This window comes from Eufriesea mexicana, unplaced genomic scaffold, assembly GCF_001483705.2.
Source record: "Eufriesea mexicana isolate 0111107269 unplaced genomic scaffold, ASM148370v2 scaffold2928, whole genome shotgun sequence".
NCBI classification, from domain to species: domain Eukaryota; kingdom Metazoa; phylum Arthropoda; class Insecta; order Hymenoptera; family Apidae; genus Eufriesea; species Eufriesea mexicana.
The window spans coordinates 38,404-50,714 of NW_016911035.1; the positions used below are offsets into that span (position 1 = coordinate 38,404).

The 12,311-nt window shown below is 33.3% G+C and overlaps 3 protein-coding genes across 5 annotated transcripts in view; 2 read left to right on the top strand and 1 right to left on the bottom strand.

Moving 5' to 3' along the window:
* mv (lysosomal-trafficking regulator mauve) overlaps positions 1–9,485 on the top strand; it is a 20,330-nt gene extending 10,845 nt beyond the window's left edge. Inside the window, exons 7-34 of one of the 3 annotated variants that reach the window (XM_017904607.1) lie at positions 1–123; positions 188–429; positions 500–669; positions 764–1,279; positions 1,487–1,627; positions 1,708–2,017; positions 2,118–2,272; positions 2,344–2,565; positions 2,655–2,851; positions 2,934–3,383; positions 3,455–3,772; positions 3,846–3,962; positions 4,031–4,231; positions 4,301–4,561; positions 4,629–5,019; positions 5,091–5,524; positions 5,607–5,842; positions 5,909–6,467; positions 6,547–6,708; positions 6,771–7,015; positions 7,083–7,149; positions 7,227–7,377; positions 7,463–7,603; positions 7,684–7,901; positions 7,973–8,324; positions 8,396–8,532; positions 8,605–8,840; positions 8,917–9,485. In XM_017904607.1, coding sequence (XP_017760096.1) covers positions 1–123; positions 188–429; positions 500–669; positions 764–1,279; positions 1,487–1,627; positions 1,708–2,017; positions 2,118–2,272; positions 2,344–2,565; positions 2,655–2,851; positions 2,934–3,383; positions 3,455–3,772; positions 3,846–3,962; positions 4,031–4,231; positions 4,301–4,561; positions 4,629–5,019; positions 5,091–5,524; positions 5,607–5,842; positions 5,909–6,467; positions 6,547–6,708; positions 6,771–7,015; positions 7,083–7,149; positions 7,227–7,377; positions 7,463–7,603; positions 7,684–7,901; positions 7,973–8,324; positions 8,396–8,532; positions 8,605–8,840; positions 8,917–9,397 — 7,233 coding nt within the window. In that variant the 3' untranslated portion in view covers positions 9,398–9,485. Of the gene's footprint in view, positions 124–187; positions 430–499; positions 670–763; positions 1,280–1,486; positions 1,628–1,707; positions 2,018–2,117; positions 2,273–2,343; positions 2,566–2,654; positions 2,852–2,933; positions 3,384–3,454; positions 3,773–3,845; positions 3,963–4,030; positions 4,232–4,300; positions 4,562–4,628; positions 5,020–5,090; positions 5,525–5,606; positions 5,843–5,908; positions 6,468–6,546; positions 6,709–6,770; positions 7,016–7,082; positions 7,150–7,226; positions 7,378–7,462; positions 7,604–7,683; positions 7,902–7,972; positions 8,325–8,377; positions 8,533–8,604; positions 8,841–8,916 lie in introns of those variants that run through there. The other 2 variants (XM_017904608.1, XM_017904609.1) reach the window with 2 other exon arrangements.
* A 383-nt stretch (positions 9,486–9,868) lies between these two features.
* On the bottom strand, positions 9,869–10,861 carry LOC108550762 (ankyrin repeat domain-containing protein 49). Its single transcript, XM_017904600.1, has 3 exons — positions 10,634–10,861; positions 10,402–10,562; positions 9,869–10,314 (listed from the first exon to the last, which is right to left on the bottom strand). The coding sequence occupies exons 1-3, from the start codon at positions 10,776–10,778 to the stop codon at positions 9,979–9,981; spliced, it is 642 nt and encodes a 213-aa protein (XP_017760089.1). The 5' UTR covers positions 10,779–10,861; the 3' UTR covers positions 9,869–9,978.
* Positions 10,862–11,016: 155 nt separating this feature from the next.
* On the top strand, positions 11,017–12,081 carry Rsph9 (Radial spoke head protein 9). The gene is made up of 4 exons (XM_017904606.1): positions 11,017–11,243; positions 11,309–11,474; positions 11,556–11,844; positions 11,921–12,081. The coding sequence occupies exons 1-4, from the start codon at positions 11,017–11,019 to the stop codon at positions 12,079–12,081; spliced, it is 843 nt and encodes a 280-aa protein (XP_017760095.1).
* Positions 12,082–12,311: the final 230 nt, after the last annotated feature.

Below are 12,311 nucleotides of genomic sequence, written 5' to 3' on the forward strand. Positions count from 1 at the left end.
GCGTTAATGGATGCTGGAATCAAATTAGGCCGTGGACTGGCCGTCATCGTGGAAGCTTTGTTGAAAGTCTCTATGTTAAAACCTGCTCAAGAAGAAACTGTACCGGAGTATGTTCGACCTAGAGTAAGTTCACTTTCCTGGCAAACTAATCTTTCTTTGATTATTTTAATGCTACTTTTCATTACAGTTACTAACCATGACATTAGATACAATACCGGATTGTGCGGCCGACGATAGTAGCACAGGTGAATATGTGACAGCCGATGATGGTTACGAAGCAGACGTAGAAGTACCAGCTCAAAGTCTTCATAGTAATACCGTAAAAAGAAATAATTCCCTGGGACCAGTAATTGAGCCCAGAGGCCATGCAAATGCACATCCGGCGTTGTGCTTGCTAGCAGTTGATTTGTTAATACATTTCAGTGAACAGTAAGTGTTTGATTGTACAAAGTATGGTGATTGTGTAATAAAAATATTGTAAATTATATCTCTCTTACAGAGGTTTGGATGCTGAAAAAGGATGTATTATAACCTCTGGTTTAAGAAAAGTCGCATTTACCTGTAGAGAAAGTGCCTCGAGTTGTGCCGCACTCGCAGGTTCAGGTGTTATTACAAAATTGTTAAATGGATTCAGGAATATATTTATTAACAATGATACCCAATATCAAGGTATTTTGATTATAAATTACATGTTCAATGTACATAATATTTTATTCGAATTTTTTGTAATATATAATATAACTTTTGCAATAAAATATTTCAGATCTACAACACGCTGTACTAGAAGTGTTCACTTTGTTAGCGACGCAATCCATTTCGCCATCAGAACTAGTTATTTATTTGTCCTTATTCAAAGTTGATGAACCACCACTTTTATCGTTATTGGTACCACTTTTTCACTTAGTACTAGCTGAACGTCCGCAACCTAACTTTATCATATCCTTCCCTGTACCCTCCAATGCGAAAATATTGAAAACTCAATCGGTAGAGTACAAAAACTTGGAAAAGGTTGAGAATCTTGTAAATAATTTTCGCAAACGGCATTTCACATCGGGAATATGCAGCCCATGGTCTATGCATGCAACGTGTCTACCAATTGGTCCAGAAATATCTTGGGCAGTTTGGTTGCATGGTTGCTCCGTTTCAATGTGGTTGAGGGTTGAAAGAGGATTGCCTGTTAGCGGCAAAGGGACAGTGATTAGTACATCACCATTACTTGATTCAGACAATAAGAGTTTATCGGATTGGGGTGTATTATCTGACAATTGGAGTCGCGAAGGTTAGTGAAGTAATTGAATATAAATTAACGAGTAAGGATATAAATTTATTTTCATATTTCATTTTAAATCTATCGTACAAAATCATCAGCGTATTTCAATTTTAATGAATTATTACAAGTTACAAGTTCAGTGTGTAACTAAGTCACATATAGCAATAAGTTTGTTATTTTTTATGCAATGCATGCTCTACAAATTATCGTGGAAAGACCGATCGATGTCTGATCTTTTCTTGGGTACATCAGTCGTAGCAGGTTCGTCATCTCCACCTACACCAACATCCATTATACATTTGATGTCTATCGGATTCGAGTCCCTGGTGCTTGAAACATGGTTGGATCTTAGATCAGGTAATAAATGCTTCACATATAAACTATTGATCTTTTTTTAATATAATTATTATATGTTGCTTTTTCTTTTGGGATTTCAGATAAATTAATTTTACGATTAACTCGACCAGATAATGAAACCAATCGAACCATTTCGGAAACATCTGTGACTGATATGCTCCCTTACGGACGATGGCATCATTTAGCATTGAATATCAAAGATACGATTTTAAATAAATGCAGCGCGGTAGTCGAAGTTGTAATTTGGGTAGATGGTTGGAAGGAAATCAATGCACAATTACCATTTGATGGACTGCTAGTGAGAAAACCTGGTACTACGTGTGTGCTATTAGGGCAAATTGGATCCAGTACTATCGGTGCTTGGTATCTTGGAAACTTAATGGTATTTAGGTGTGTACTTTTATCACACAATGTTAAAATATTAATCATATAAATATTTATCAATTATTTATTATGTCATGCGTGTTTGTTATCAAAAATTAATTTACAGATGTCCAGTATTTACAAAGGAGAGAGCATTGTACTTGGCAAGTCTAGGTCCTAATTACACTAATCTTGCCGAATGCATTTTAAACGCAGAGAAACCAAATTTTGCGCCATTAATTGCTTCTGGCGCTTTAGATGGTGTTCGAGAAATACGATTCGGTAAGTGTTATGATGTTTGCACTTGATAGTATTGTTTTAGAATTCTCATGTTATATTTATATTTAATATAGAAGGAGCAAAATTTGATACAAGTCGAAGAAAATCGTACGGTGGAACCTACCTAAGACACGCTGTCGAAACTAAAGTATCTGAGAGTAAAATTGATTGGGATGCAGTTATGGATGCTACAAATTCGCATTTGGGTGAACTACAAGATAATTTGCTTCTTAGTTACGAGGCTCAAAATCCAAATATTGTCCATTTATATCCTCAAGCTATCGCAAATCCTGCTGGTAGGTTTATTAGTTCATAAATTTAGATTCATTGATATTTGATAATTGTCAATTTTTTTTTTATACAAAAATCACGTACTCATTTTTAGCTGTGGTAAGAAATCTATTTCCGGGCCAACCAGGTTTTAGAGTTGTTTCTGCACCAGAGCACAGAGTATCACAACAACCACCTTTGTCTGTGGCTCCGATACTTTCTGTTCGGTTAGAATGCCAACAGTACAGAGGGCTTGTATCTGCTGCCATTTTAGTGGGTGGTGTACCCATATTTTTATATTTATTTGCAAGAGTAAGCGCAATTATAGAGAAATATTTATCATTGTAAATTATAATTGTTTATGACCATTATTAAATGAATATATTACGTACAGGTAGTCGAATTAAACTCTAACGAGGAAGAACAAGCATTAGCTCTTTCAATAGTTCTTCATTTAGTACGGAATGATTCCGAACTTTTAAATCAGTATCGATCAGAAGGTGGAACATCCTTAGTCTTACGTATTTTAGAATCGTCACGGTGTCACGCAGGTAGACACATTCTGAAAGCAATGTTAGATGCAGCATGTGATAGTCCGATCCCAATAAAAGATATCGGTAGCGGCAATCATTTGGTTTCACAAAATTGCGAAGCTGTCATCACGGATCCTGAATTAATCAAAGGTGCTCTGACTGCGTGGAGAACCTGGGCGAAACATGATTCATTAAACTTGCTGTTACAAGCGCTGTTATTACTATTAAGAGATCAACATTCACAACGAGAGTTTAACGCATCTCAATTAAACAGAGTCGGAATCGTTGATACCGTTTTAACATTATGCAAGGTAACTACATATTCTTTGCAAACAATGTATCCTGTAATGAACATTAAAGAACTCATTATTTTTTACTGTAGGAACATTTTATGTATGAAGAACTGGGTGCTGTACTCGATACATCGACAGGAACTGCAGTGGTTGAATTGATTAGAGCACTTATGGGGGCACCTCCAGAATTTGCTCATTTAGTAGCTATTACAGATTATTTAGTTTTAGTTCATCAAGCATCTGAAACATACATCACACATTCAAGACACAATATATACTTTTTATTACCTCCGATTGAGGAGAAAAAGGTTGTAAAAGTTACCTCTACAGTAACTTCTAGCTCTTCAGATGAATCTATAGGAACACTTGAAAACAGTAAGTTGAGCAAAGGTGTGACTAATACACAGGTTAGTATTTTTTATGAAACAGATTGTAACAGAGATAATAAAAATTAATCTGTAATTAATATTATTTTTACAGATTCAGAAAAATAGAATGACTAAAAGGAAAGAACGCCGGAATGGACCTCCTCAAGATACAAGTGCCGGAGAGGACTCAGGAATTGCGGCTAGTGATGGGTCTAATCCTCTCGGTAACGTAAGTATGAAATTTAATTTATTGTTTATCGATTATAACTTATTGCAAATCGAAATATTTTAATTTAGGAAAAACAGGCTACTTGGACGGATGAAAGAAGAGCTTGCCAAGGTTTAGTTTGTGAAGGACTTTTGCTACTGTTACGAGACGCAGTTAGAGTTTTACCTGATAGCCAAGTTGGATCGGTTCTGAAACATGTTTTAAGAGCTGAACTTTTACTTGTGCTGGCAAATAATCCTGACACTAGAGTTCGTACTGCGTTAATTAAGGTACGGTAAAATGTAAAAAAATTAAGTGTTTATTTTTATTCGTATATTATACGATCGATCAATTTATAGGTTGTTCAAACATATTTACAACGTGCTAGCGATGAAGAAGTTAATAAATTTATAAAGCAAAAATATTTTATGCATTTAGCAAACCAAATAGCATTATATCCCGGAAGTGAATCATTGGTAGTTGCTTTAGAAAATTTAGCTTTACGAGGTCCAACTCTGGCCGCGATGCCTCCATTATTGGCCATAGTAGCGAAAGCGGCAGCTATTGAACCAAATGTAGCTAGGCCAATAGTTTCGTTCATCACTGATTTAATTGGAAAGGTACAATATCATAATTTAATTTCTTTTAATTTTTTTAACAAAATTAATTAGCAAGATTTAATTTCAGAATCCCACTGCACTAAAGATGCTTTTAGAACAAGGTTTGATTGAATCATTAGTTCAAGCATTAGTGGGAAGTGCTCACAAAGGTGGTTCTACATCCCTTTATCGTGATATTCATGTGCTTCTTGTCGCCATTGCCACAAAACTTTTGGAATCTCCAGGAAATCATCAAATGCAAGTTGTTTTAGACTTGCATTTAATATTAAACCACATGGAATTAAAAGAAAAATCTCACTGTATTAAAAATAGAACTTGTGTGTCAGTTGTAAGAGATGCACAGGTAGCACTATTTGATGGAGAACTCGATGTGCTTACAGCGAAAGTCTCGAATCAATCGGGTTTTAGATTACGTAGTACAGCGTCGTATTTAGCCTCAGCTTCCCATATAATTTCTGGTAATATTTGTACCAAATATAATGTAAACGTAAAAAATCTATCAATTTCTTTACTGTTATATCTTTTTCAGTTTTTACAACGTCCACTGATCAAAGTGATCATGGTTCACGATCATCTAGTTACACGAGTTTACATGCGCCTTCCATTGCAACCCTACGCGAACCAGGCAAAGAAGAATTACTTGACCGATTTCGCATTATTCTCATGCGTGCTGTCGAATTCATAACAGCAGCTGATGAATCACCTTCTGGAAACGAGTTACAATTAACTAAAAGATTACTTTCAATTCTTTTACATGGCCTTTGTAATCCGCTACAAAAGAGGAATCATTGGAACAGTGGATGGTCAACCAGGCCCGCTTTAAGAAAATATACAGCTAAGATAATGACATGGTTACTTGGACCACACCAGAGTAATAACACGAGAATTTTCGCGGTCAGATCACTAATGGAAGAACCAAAAGCTCGTGAAATTTTATCTTTTCTTCTGCAAGATCATCCACAAGTAAGCTCATAGATTAATATGCATTACTCTTTTATATAACACTTTATTTTTTTTTATGTAACTTTCAATGCATTTATATTAGGTAGAACAAAAATTTACTGTGTTCTTTTGGGATCTTTTACAAAGACGAGATGAGATGCCTAGTGCCGATGCAAGAATATGTGTGGAATTGAAAGAAGCTCTGAACATATGGGATTTAGCAAAAGGTATAGAGCAAGCTAGTCCTGGAATATGGAACGAAGAACTGGCATTGTTGAGGCGAGAATTAATGAGAGATCGAGATATATGGATTGATAGTAATCTTCCCGCAATTCAGAGGTAAATAAAACTATATAGGACTTTATATTTTTCATTTATTTATTTTACAAAATATTTTTTTGTTAGAGTTGCCAATAGATTTGATGTGCTTGCTAAACAATTAACAGAAAGCGCGATGGCTATAACTCGTATGGTTGTAGAAGAACAAAATCGAGAACGCAAAGTATTAATGGAAAGACTGAAACATTCAAGAGCAATGGAAGCTCAAGCAATTGCTAAGTGGAGAGATTTAGCAAGACGTCTAACGCATGAAAGAGCTCCTTGGTACTTTTCAAATTGTTATCCAAGAAGTTGGGAACTAGATCCAACAGAAGGTCCTGCCAGAGTCAGAATACGATTACAACGATGTCATTTAAACATCGACAAAAGATTTTTCTTGACTGAATACCAAGATAAACTAGATGCAGCAAAAATTGAATCACCTTTATCTTATTTATTTATGACTAATCGACAAGATGCTAATGCTACCGCATTAATCGAACGATTACATACTAGCGAAAGAATACGTAAAATGTCTCAAGCTAAAGTTGTTACGCCGAGAGCCGAATTAGCTGGCGAAGTTCTTATCGGTGAAACATGTCTTTACTTTGTTCCTGACAATCCTGATGTTCTGCTGCACACAGATGTATGATACTTTTTATTTTTCTTGCCATATTATATAATAGCATTATTGTATAGTTTAATTAAGCGTATAACAATTGCAGATAGCTTTAGGTGGTTTGGATCTAGCTATGGTAGGTGGTACGGCTTGGCGGCTCGATGACATTCGAGAATTGCATAGAAGAAGATATCAGCTGCAGGAAAGAGCTATCGAAATATTCCTCATTACGGGAAGAACTTATTTATTAGCGTTTAATTCTTCAAAGGTATTTATTGCGTCAAAAATACGTATTCGATAATTATTAATAATAACACTTAATATTTACAGGAAAGAGATGAATTTGTAACAGAATTGTCTGCTTGCAATTTACCAAGACGAATACCCGGTGATGATTTAAGCGAAGCTATCTCATTGTGGCGAAGTGGGGCATTAACAAATTGGGAATATATTACTTGTCTAAATAAATTGGCTGGTCGTTCGTATAATGATTTAATGCAGTATCCTGTATTTCCATTTGTGTTAGCGGATTATATAAATGAAAAAATTGATTTAAATAATCCAAAGATCTATCGGTAAGTATTATAACGAATACATAAAAATACAATCAGAAAAATAGTAACGCGAAAAAAATTTGTTTAGAAATTTCAAGCGACCTATGGCTGTGCAGGATAAAAAAAATGAACAGCACTATATAAACAACTATAACGTAAGTAATTTATTTATTAGTGAAGTGTTATTTTTATTAGATATGTTCTTTATATTTATATTTGTAACTTTGTATAGTATCTTAAGCAAGCCTTGTCGGAAGGTCTAAACTTAATCGCGTTAAATCAAGAACCATTTCATTACGGCTCGCACTATAGTAATTCTGGAACAGTGCTCCACTTTTTGGTACGATTACCACCATTCACTAGTATGTTTCTATGTTATCAAGGTAAATTACACATCTTACTTTTCAGATTAATATACATATTAATATTGAGACTTAGTTTTAATTCAGTCCACTTTTATTTTTGAAGACGATAATTTTGATATTCCTGATCGAACATTTCATGCATTGGCTACTACATGGAGATTAACTAGTTGCGATTCAACAACAGATGTGAAAGAATTAATTCCTGAATTTTTCTATTTGCCTGAATTTTTATTAAATTCCGAAGGTAATATGGTTCATTATATTCCAAATCTCGATATAATATTTAAATTAATTTACAATAAAAAATATTTCATTTAATTAAAGGTTTCAATTTTGGAGTTCGACAAAACGGTAATCGAGTAGGAGATGTTGAGTTACCGAAATGGTGCGGAGGTGATGCACGACTTTTTATTCTCGCTCATAGAGCAGCATTAGAGGCTGATCTTGTTAGAGAAGTTCTGCCTTATTGGATTGATCTGGTATTTGGCTTTAGACAAACTGGCAGACCCGCAGTGGAAGCTATAAACGTGTTTCATCCAGCAGTATGTTGAAAGTAACATTCGTATAATCCTATTGCAGCATGCAATTTAAATTTGTGAATTTATGTTTTTAGACCTATTATGGATTCAATGTTGAACAAATAGCTGATCCTTTAGAACGTCAAGCTTGGGAAACGATGGTGCGAACGTATGGCCAAACGCCGGCGCAATTATTTAGAGCTGCACATCCCCTACCGATTCAAAATATTGGAAATACAATAGTACATAATTTAGTACCGCAAGTCATCGAAGGTGTAAATGGTATAAAATGGGGAAATTACGTTGGTGCTCCTGGGAATGAACCTGTTTTGTGTTGGAAACATAAACACAGAGCACCATTAGCATCGTTAGTACCTTTAATGTCTGGTGATGTTTTTGGATTACCTAGTTACACTACTTTATTACTTGGTTATACAAAAGAAAAAGGTACATATTTTGAATTTCAAACAAGCATTTGGATGATTACATTTTTAAGATAGATTATATAATATTTTAAGGTGCGATTATGTTAAGTGGGACGTCCGTATTGGGAGCTGCTTTAGTGTCATGGAGTGGTACGGATGGAATTGCAAGACTGAAATGTAAAAAAGAGCAACCTCCAAGGCCATTAATTAGATCTTCTGGTCTCGATCCAGTATGTAAATCAATAGCAAATAAATTAGTATTTTCAAATTGAACTTGGAATTACATAATATTTCTATTTTAGATTACAACTTTAGGGTCAGCACCGGATTGTGGACAATTATGGATAGGCCATTTATCTGGTAGAATAACTGTGCATACATATACAGTTATAACGAGCAAAATTGACTTCAGTTCAATACCTGCGTCTGTGTTATTAGCTCATAGAAGTCGAATAACCATAATATCTCTTTCACGAGCATTTAGTATCGCTGTTACGGGCGATGAAAATGGTGTTATCGTTATTTGGGATTTAAATAGGTAAGTATGATCTGAAATAAATTAATAAATAAGAATGTATATATTACATCCGAAATTATTAATTATTTTTTTGTAGTTTAACATACATAAGATCAATACTCTGTGATCAAAACTATCCTATTCGCTTATTATCGATTAGCGAAACTCTCGGAGATATAGCAGTTACCTATAAAATTTCTAATGTAAGCGAAAATACGTCTTCCAGTCAATCTGAATTGAAAGTATTTACTATAAATGCAAGAGCAGTTGGATCTGTTTTATCGAGAAAAAAAATAACAGCTCTTTGCTATAGCAATGCACCAGAAGGGGTCTCTGTGAACGTTATTGCAACAGGATTAGATAATGGAGTAATAAGACTGTGGAGCAGTTGGGATTTAAGATTAGTTAGAGAGATTATAAATGATGTAAAGGGGTGTGGAGCAGTAATAGCGATAGCATGGGCTTTAGATCAACATCACTTATATGCTGTAACTGAAGACTTCACTATTCTCATATGGGAAGGATCAAAACGTTTGAGTAATGGTACACCAAAATTCGTAAATTTAACATCATTATAATGTAAATAAACAAAATCAAAATGTTTTTAAATGCATGAGCAACGCGTTTATATTGTTAAATATTGTTAAACATGTTTCATTTTAATAACTATCTTATAAAATAAAAGAAAATACGTTTTTTATATCATTAAAACATTAATACCGCGTTTGTAAGTTTTATATACTTAGAATTAAGTCAAATCTATTGTTCTTAAAGTTACTGAAATATCATCATATAAATATTATTACATTTGTAATTATTAGATAAAAGAAAAACCAAACAATCATTGTTGACGAAGTAGTTAACAATTAAACAAAACACAAACAATGTTAAAGTATTATTTTCTTGAAATTTTTATTACGACAATTTTTGTTATACTTCTAATAACATATCATCCATATTTTCATTCTTTGTGGTATTAAAACACATATATAATACATCTATATAAGTATAGGTTTCATTATTAATATATTTATAATTGTATTAATAGTATATCGATGATGCGCTCGTGATTTTTAGATTCATAAATTTTTTTATGACAACATACCATGTATATATAAGCATATTCAATAAACATATTAAGCAAATCATATTTATAGACTCAAATAACATTTAAACAATCTTCAATGATTTCAAATAGTGGATAGTATTTCCCTGTTCTCTTTGCTATATCTTGTGGAGTATCACCACTTGAATTTATCACTCTTGGATCTGTATCTGGATGTAATAAAAGAAGTTGCAATGCAGGAGAGTTATAAGAGCTTGCACATGCTAAATGCAAAGGTGTCTGAGATCCTTTACTTTTGGCATTAATATCTGCTCCATGCGCAATTAGTGCTGCTATACATTCAACATTATTCCAGTGACATGCAGAATGTAATGGTTGCCATTCATCCACAGTTCTAGCATCTATCTTAGCCCCTATTTGAAGTAGATACTATAAACAAAATGTAATAACAATAATATTAATGAACATTATTAATTTGCCAAAGAATAGATGAAATAAAAAATATAATATTTTTACCTCAACAATATTTACATGATTACCATAACATGCTCTATGTAATGGAGTGTAACCATCTTTGTCTGTACATTCTAGCAAATCAGGATTTTTTAATAATAAACATTTTACTTTATCGAGTTCACCATTCTCCGCCGCAGTAAGAATTTCTTTTGCATCAGGTTCTGTAGAAAAATACAGTTGTTACAAAATTGGTGATCAAAAACTGAAATATACGATTTAGTCATTATCTAACCTTTCGCATTACGTTCAGCCTCTATTCCATCATCGTCATCTTCCCAAGCACTAACTTGCATACGTTCACCCCGTGGCTGACTTAACATTTTATCACGGATCGTCTCTAGATCCATCAATTCATCGTCTTCTTCAGATGATGACATATTTACTTTCTTTAAAATCAGGTAAACAGTAAACCGATAATCTTCACGTTCTCGTTGTGTGTTATGCTTTTACATGCGATATATTGCACAGATCCATCTACTGGAGTATAAAGGCACTACTTATGGCATGAATCAAATTCAATCAATTTTTCAAGATGTGAAAATCATCTTTCATTTTCGATTGTTTTCAAAATGTATTAAAATTAATTAATGATTGCCATATAACACAAAAAACAAGATGGAATGTTTGAAACTTTTGGAAACACTAGATATCTTTGGTTATGCTGGTATCTGCGTAGGGACAGAAAATTCACAGCTATTACAAAATTCTCTCATAATATTACAACAAGAAAATCATTTTCAAAAGTGTTACTATTGGGGGAAAATCTATGGAGTACAAAATGATTACCATATCGCATTTGGTTTTGAAAAAGATTGCATGAACGATCAGGTATATTACTACAGGTAAGCTTTTCAAAATGATTGAAACTTTATAAAACATATTAAGAAGTTAAAATATTTTGAATTAGTACTGATGGATTAAATTGGCTATTGCTGCCGAAAGCAAATAAATGTGCTCGATTCTTAACACCTCTTGCAATTAATAAGTTTGAGGGTGACCCTTCTATAGTTACTAACGTTTATAATGTCAATCCTCCGTTCCCGCCAAATGAAGATCCTAAAAAATATTACGATGTAAGTGGAAAAAAGTTGCACAGTTTTATTACTTAGTAAGAGAAAAATGATTAATAGTTAATAATTCTTGATACATACTAGGGTCCTATACCGAGAGAATTAAAAGAGGAAGATAGACTCGCAGCTACGATAGAAATAATTAAAGAAGACGCCGTAATAATTCCACGTGGTGCATGGTTTAAATGTCCCAACGGTGATGTAATTGAAAATTTAAGTTTTGAAGGACTCAATGTTACAGATGCATCGTATCTAAAATCTTATTTGCACGCACGTTCACCGCAACAAAAGTGGAATACCAACTTACTTACTAGACCTGATTATAATTACGCAATAGATTTTTTAGATACAATCGATTTAGATGTACCACCAGGTATTAAATAATAAATTTTAAGCAAAAATCTCAAAAAATTAGTTCTATCATTATATGATATGATATCTCTTTTTAGGATGCTGGGATTTACAGTTTTTACTAGACAAACAATTAATTATTTTACATAGTCTCTTTTGGCCAGGTATGACATTTTATCACAAGTTGAATAGTCCGCATTATGGATTTCTTTACTTTGGACATGGAAAAAAGAATATGGATGTGGTGTTTATGGTGTAATCATAGATATAATAATAAAAAATGAAAAAGTTTAAATCGTTTTTTTTTTGTTAAATACATATATTAAATGTTATTATTTCTAATTGGATTCATTCGAGTTTTTTTTGTTTTTTATGACGATCAAACATTTATAATTACTGCATAAGACATCGGTCATTTTACCTTTTATTATTTATGCGAAATTTGTGGTATGTGGTAATTTGTCAAATTTACAAGTAACAACAGTTCTA

What these genes read in the sequence shown, in the direction of transcription:
- Rsph9 (XM_017904606.1), top strand. Translation starts at nt 11,017, where the DNA reads ATGGAATGTTTGAAACTTTTGGAAACACTAGATATCTTTGGTTATGCT. An exon ending in ATCCTAAAAAATATTACGAT is followed by an intron (nt 11,475 to 11,555) that starts GTAAGTGGAAAA and finishes GATACATACTAG; the next exon opens with GGTCCTATACCGAGAGAATT. An exon ending in CGATTTAGATGTACCACCAG is followed by an intron (nt 11,845 to 11,920) that starts GTATTAAATAAT and finishes ATCTCTTTTTAG; the next exon opens with GATGCTGGGATTTACAGTTT.
- LOC108550762 (XM_017904600.1), bottom strand. Translation starts at nt 10,778, where the DNA reads ATGTCATCATCTGAAGAAGACGATGAATTGATGGATCTAGAGACGATC. An exon ending in GGCTGAACGTAATGCGAAAG is followed by an intron (nt 10,563 to 10,633) that starts GTTAGATAATGA and finishes ATTTTTCTACAG; the next exon opens with AACCTGATGCAAAAGAAATT. An exon ending in ATCATGTAAATATTGTTGAG is followed by an intron (nt 10,315 to 10,401) that starts GTAAAAATATTA and finishes TTTTGTTTATAG; the next exon opens with TATCTACTTCAAATAGGGGC.